The 7,044-nt window shown below is 34.8% G+C and overlaps 1 protein-coding gene across 1 annotated transcript in view; it reads left to right on the top strand.

The window, feature by feature from the left end:
• CDK17 (cyclin-dependent kinase 17) overlaps positions 1-7,044 on the top strand; it is a 99,075-nt gene that overhangs the window by 63,414 nt on the left and 28,617 nt on the right. Inside the window, exons 3-4 of the mRNA XM_008569061.1 lie at positions 1,679-1,843; positions 5,203-5,336. Of these exons, the coding sequence (XP_008567283.1) occupies positions 1,679-1,843; positions 5,203-5,336 (299 nt within the window). The remainder of the gene's footprint in view (positions 1-1,678; positions 1,844-5,202; positions 5,337-7,044) is intronic.

Here is a 7,044-nt window from a genome sequence, read left to right as displayed (position 1 = left end):
ACGTCAAAAAAGTATAGTTGTTATATCTTCTCCCCCCCCCCCCCCGCCTTTTTTTTTTTGGCTATATTCCCCAGGACATTCAAACTATATTCTCCAGAAAAACTTTACAAAGCAACAAAAATAAATGTTTTCTATAAGCAGAATATTTATATATTTGTTTTATTATGATTCCAGATATGAAATACTATAACCTAGAAAGAGAAATTTTATTGTATGCTCTAGCCTGTGTTAGCCCACATTGTTTATAACTGTTTATTTATGCATTTATATCAGATAGCCCCTCCTCATTAATTATTAAATCATTGATTTTTTTACTAGTCTTAAATTAAGATCCCCAAATCCTTTTTTTTTCACAGCTGGCTGGTACAGGGATCAAACCCGAGACCTTGGTGTTATCAGCACCATTCTTTAACCAACTGAACTAACTTCCCCAAATCCTAGATTAGTCAGCTACTACCAAGGAATGTAACAGGCCATGGAAGACTTCGGACACATGTTCTCCATTACTAGTTAGGCATTTGCCCCTACCTCTGTCTTCTACCCAGATTAGATGGTTTAGCCTTGAGGACACTTTTACCTCTCCCCTCTCTTTTTAGGCACCCAGTATTAGTAGAGGCTCAGGCCAAGGGGCCTTATTGGTCCATTTTTTCTGGGCTCATACCCTGGTCTTGTTTTGTGGTTCCTAACATTTTCTAGTGAGAGAAGCATGGCTTAGAGCTGCCACCTCCTCCTGCCAACCTATTCTTGGTGTTTGATAAATCTTTACAGGTAGGGGGAATCCCCTGATTGGGTGGCGTCCTTATGCCTGATTGTCAGCTACAGAGGAAGAATTGGCTCTGTTTTACAGAAGAAGGTATTCAGAGCAGCCCAGTTTTTAAAAATTCTTTGACTGTTACCAATACAAATGTAATGTAGTTCTCATACAAAGGGCTAATGTGTGTCAGAGAAGACTCGTCATGTTCTTAACCTATATCAGAGCTCTTCTTTGGAGGTGTAAAGGAATCATGAGATTCCTTGTAAATATTACAAAACAGATTCTCCCCCATTTATAACTAAATAACTTTTAAGTATTATACTTTAGTGTTCCTCCATAATTATGGGTCTGTGATTGTTTAAAAAGTCTTTATATTAAGAATCCCAAATTTGGAGGAATAAATTCAGAGTCTCTATATGGATGTGTACTTAAATACTTCTGTTTTATTCCTAATTGGCCTACCATTTTGCATGTCCAGCAAGTAGGGATAAAAGTTTGTTTAGGCCAGGACCATGTCTTTTATATTCTATACCCTGCTTAATCATAAGGCACATACAGGCTAAGTGGTCAGTGAATGGAGGAGTAGAATGCAAACAATATTGAGATATGTTAAACTAAGCAAGTTGATCAAAAATTGGTGGGTTATATTAGTAGTCTTGTGGTTGTTAACCAATTTGGGGAATATAAGAAATGGAGAGTTATTAGACTAACTTCAAATATTAAAGTATTTTCTGTAAGTATTTTTTCATAGACATTATTTCAATTCTAGTACCTTGTATAGGTAGCCAAAGAAATGAGGTTGAGTGTAATGATTTCTCTTACAACTTTTTGTTTTGTTTTCTGTTTTGCTTTCTCTGTCCTTCTCATTGTGATCCTGGATCTTCGGCTGATGATGGAATGATTTTTGGTTACTGTGAACCACAGAGCCTATTGTGAAGAATGGCAGGCCTCCAACGTCTCACAGTATGCATTCCTTCCTCCACCAGTACACAGGGTCTTTCAAGAAGCCCCCATTGCGGAGACCACACAGTGTTATTGGAGGAAGCCTTGGCTCCTTCATGGCAATGCCCAGAAATGGAAGCAGATTAGGTAATTTGACTATTTGTGTATTGTACTTAACTTTCTGATTGTAGGTCAAATACATAGTTTTTAGTTATATGAAAGTCAGCAAACCTTTGTTTCTCTTTCCAGATAAAAATTAAGTTGAGAGTAGGAGGGACAGCAGAAAGATGGAAGGTTCTAGAGAGATAATAGTGCTGACATTAAGAGAAGTAAAATTTGAAAACCTGTCCATCAGGAAGGAAATGAACCCTGTGAGAAATGGATGTAAAATTTCAAGATGAATGGCAGCTTGCGACAGTGCTTGATTTAGGGTCATTACCTTAGTAACTCTTCAGATCATCACCATATGATAGTCCAGTGCAATGATTGATAATATACTATTATCACCTGAGTTGTTATTCTTCTGTGACTATTTCCTGAATATTCAGGAAAAAATATATGTTTCTGTTTATTTATTTTATGTCTGTATATTTCACTGGTCTTTTTTGATGGTGTCTTATTTATCATATTTTTATTTTTAAAATCATTTTAAGCATAGCTATTTTATAATTTTATTAGGCCTGAAGTTCCTGAGGGTTTTATTCCACTGCTTGCTTATCTGCTGACTTTTGCCATGGTAGACTATTTCCTCATGTGTTTCTTTAATTTTGGTTGTATTAGTTTATCTAGAGTGGGGTTTTATGTATGGGAAATGTACATAGCCTTTATCTCTGTAGGTGCAACCCTACAGAATGGTGTGCTGGAATTGGCTCACACTGGATGATGAAAGATAATTGTTAAATTTTCAGGAATTTTGTAAGCTGGTTGTTAAACCATAGCTATTATTAAATTTTAAATTATGTAGACTTATAATTAAGCTAAGTTAAAACAAAGGTAATGAATACTCAAAAGTCTTTACTTCCTATCTTTTACTATTATCTATGCTGTTATTTATCTCTGTTGTATCTCTGCAGTCAAAATACTTTGTAATGGTGTGTTACTGCACATTTCTTTCTAACTACACGCTCAGTGATGTCATGTTGGTAGCTTGAAGTTGGTCATAGAGGGAGTATCTACCCAGTGGAAATCAGAACACTCTGCAGATCAGGGCTTGGCTTATTGTTTAGTTGATTTTATAGACTAGGGGTTTGAAAACTTTCTATAAAGGGCCAATTAGTAAATTTTTTAGGTTTTGTGGACATATAGTCTCTGTTGCATATTCTTCTTTGTTTAATAACCCTTTAAAAGTGCAAAAAATATTTTTAGCTTAGGGGTCATACAAAAACAAGACATGCTTCTTCTATACCCTTGGTCTAGACTTAAAAAAGTGGTGTTGAATATGTTACTAATGCAGATTAAATTTAAAAGTCCATTGTGTCTATAGCTATTACATTGTGAAAAGGACAAAAATTGACCAAGTAATTATTCTTCTAGTTTTCAAAAACTGTTACCTGGTTCAGCAAAGAAATCCTTCACCCCACTGACATATGAATGAAGTTCTGACATAAGCCCTCATTGTTTCACTTTTGTCTTGACAGAAACGAAAATACTGACGAAAGTCATGTCAGAACTACACTGTTTGTTAATGACTTGAGTAATTTCTTGAGTCAGATGGTACTCAAGTACTTAGTCATAGTTTGAGATAAGCTTCCTTTGTAGTCCTTGTGCAACAGGACAACTTTTTTTAAGTCTGCCCTTTCATTCTCAAAGATAGCACTTTGAGAATTGGGCCTTTCAATGGGAAGGGCTCATTTGCAACTCAGATGCCAGAGATTTCATCTTTTGTCCCAGTGTGGCAGCTCAACCCAAGCACCTTTTTACTAAGATTGGCAATCCCTTCCAAGAAAGTGAAAGAGTCAATTTATGTATAACAGCTTGGGTTTTCAGTCCTCTCTTGTTTTTGCTTCCTGGGTATTTCCCATACGTTCTTGCAAACTCAGCTGTATATTTTAAAGTACTATATTTTAGTCAACATTTCCTCGAGGAAGGGAGATTTTCAGATTTTGCTGGAAATGGAAGGCATGGTTACACTATCTTTAGCATTTTGAAAGTTTGGCAGAAAAGAATACATGACCTCAGATGTGTTAGATACCAAATTTTAGTTAGGAATTTTAGGTTAGGAATCAATCTCCGATACATTGACTTTTGCTGCCAAGTTAATTTTTTGTTCAAATCTCAGCATAAAGTTTTTCCAGATATCTCCATGTAATTGAAGTGTATTCTTAAATTACATATTGAGCTATTAAAAACCATTACCATTTGCAACTGCTTATGAATAATGGATCAGAATTTTTTTAATACTGAGTTACCAATACAAAAATACAGAAAAAAAGTGAATTCTAAGATTGATTTGATATGAGATTCTTGAGTTCAATTTCTTCTTAAAGCACTTCTCATATTTTTGTGAGTAAATACTGTTCACTAAAAGTTTAAATTTATTCTTTTAAAATACTACTTCCAATTGTCTTACACACTGATATTTCATTTAATATTTCATTTGAAAAAGAGGTTCAGTTACTTAGTCCTTGATTTTTAGTTATTGTTCAATTCATTTGAATATTTGCTGAGCACCTTCTGAGTGCCAGGCAATTTGTTAAGGTATGGAAATATAAAAGTGAATAAGCCAAATTCTGTCCTGATCTCATAAAGTGGTGCAAAATCACGTGAAATAAAAATGTTCTTCAGTGCCATGGGGATGGGCACAGTAGTCAGCTGTGTCTGAGATTAGAAAAGACTTCACTGAGTTGATGACATGGGAGCGTAGTTTTGAAGAATAAGTCTGAGTTCACTACTTTGATAAAATGGGGAGAGGCATTTCTTACAGATGAGAAAAAAGTGTGCTAAAGGCACTGCATCATAAAACACCATGCTTTTTGGGGAATGAATAATTGCGTAGAGAGGAATAGTGGTAAATCTAGCATTTGTTTCTAGTGGGCTACTCTTGCTAGGTGAATTACAGAATGACTGACAAATGCAAATATATAAGCAGAAATATAAGTGTACGAGTTTATTTTTAATATTCCCAGATGAAATTAATCTCCCTCCCCTCTACTTCCCATTTAACTTTACTCTCTATTAAGCATATACCATAAACCACCTTGTATTATAATATAAATATATTTTTGCTCGTAACAGATTTTTGGGCTTTTGAAGGTTATAAGCTTGTTTTTGTAGTTCTGGTACAATGTAGATATTCATGAATAATTTTTTGATTGTAACACTGAGAAGGCGGAAAGCTGCCTTAGCAGCTTTTAAAAACTTTTTAAAAGAATATTTAAAGAACTAGCACCATTTGGCTGTAGACTCAGTGGCACATTATTTGGTGGAAAGACTACTAAACTAAATACATCTTATTTGTAGTGATACATTTCTTCTAAGGTGACTGATGTTCTCATTTTCTGATATAGATATTGTTCACGAAAATCTTAAAATGGGATCAGATGGTGAGAGTGACCAAGCTTCTGGGACATCATCTGATGAAGTCCAGTCACCTACAGGTGTCTGTCTCAGAAATCGTATACACAGACGGATATCAATGGAGGTAACCATTTTAAAAAATATATAAATATTCTTGTGTATGTGTGTTTGTGCACATAATTAAACACACATATATATCAGAGTAATTGCCCACTTGAAAATTTTCATGAAGGCAGATGACACTTTTAATAGAGTTGTTTCTTTGCATTAGTGAGTTTAGTCTGTGAATATTTCCTTTTTTCTAATTGCTGTTCCAAGGCAGGCATATATTAATTATAGTTGTTCACATTCTGTGAAACACTAATTTAAGTTTTCTGTTAGAGAAAAGTTAATTTTCAAAAATTCTGGAAATCCAGAATGATATTAGCAAAGTCTTCTTTTCAGAAAAAATGATTTTAATATTTTTGAGATACATCTGGGTACTTCATATTTTATTTTATGTATATTTTGTTTCAAATTCCAGCAGGTATAAATAAAATGAGCCTTTTTCTTTCTTTAGATTATAAATATGGGTATCATTTCCTTTGTGGTTTATTATACTTGCTAATCCCTGTACCACATACAAGTTATTTCTCCATGTAAAAGAAAAAAGAATTTATTTTCTTTTTTTTTGGTTTGTCTTTTGTCTTTTTCTTGGTTCAGTCTTGGCAGTTGGTATGTGTCCAGGAATTTATCCATTTCCTCCACATTTTCAAATTTGTTGGCGTATAGCTGTTCATAATAGTCTCTAATGATTCTTTATATTTTTTTGGTATTGGTTGGAATGTCTCCATTTTCATTTCTGATTTTTGTTATTTGGGTTTTCTCTCTTCTTTTTAAAGTTAGTCTAGCTAAGGATTTGTCTATTTTGTTTATCTTCTCAAAAAACCAACTTTTTGTTCCATTGAGCTTTTTTTTTTTTTTTTGTCTTTTGTCTTTTTTTTTTTCCGTGTCCGGCAACGGATCGCAACCCTCAGTGTTGCCCCCGTACCGGACCGGGGACCGGCAACGGGATTGCAACCCTCGGCATTGCTCCCGCGCCTCGCTCGGCCAGTGAGCGGGAACCGGTCTGTACGTGGGATCTGAACCCTCGGGCGGGAGCGCTGCCGCGCTTCCCAAGCGGTGCACTATCCAGTGCACCACCGGGCCGGCCCAGAATTTATTTTCTTTTTATCAATGTTTTGTTATAACCTTGAGGACAGAAGTTGATTTTGACAGTTATCATTTCAGTGTATACTTTTTTCAGTGTTATTGATACTGGTTCTCCATGATTAGAGTATCTGTCCTGTTGGTTGATTACATTTTCATTGTTAAAAGATGGCTTTTGAATCAGTTAAGGAAAACAATATCAGTTTACTAAGTGATAAATTAACATTTTCATCTCTTGAGACCAACTTGATATCTATTTATATAACTGTATAGATTACATCACAAAAATAAAAATATTTTTCTTCACTATATATATATATGATTTTCTTTATATGTTTCAAAGTTTTGTTTAGTATTAGTGTCTAAATCTGGACTTTCCCATTCTTCTATTGAGCTTTTTATATATTTTTTTCCCAAATGTGGTAGACTCTAAATTATGTTGTTTTTATAGTATATTTTAATATCTGGAAAGACTTCTTTCTTTATTCCTCCCTCATGCACACATATATTTTTCTTTATTTATTCTTTTTTTTTTTTTTTTTTCCTTTTTGTCTTTTTTCATGTCCGGCAACGGATCGCAACCCTCAGTGTCGCGCCCGTACCGGACTGGGACCGGCAACGGGATCGCAACCCTCAGTGTCGCG

Source organism: Galeopterus variegatus, unplaced genomic scaffold, assembly GCF_000696425.1.
Source record: "Galeopterus variegatus unplaced genomic scaffold, G_variegatus-3.0.2 Scaffold461, whole genome shotgun sequence".
In the NCBI taxonomy this organism is placed as follows: domain Eukaryota; kingdom Metazoa; phylum Chordata; class Mammalia; order Dermoptera; family Cynocephalidae; genus Galeopterus; species Galeopterus variegatus.
The sequence above is the reverse complement of the archived record's forward strand: the minus strand, read 5'-3'. Positions and strand labels throughout refer to the sequence as shown.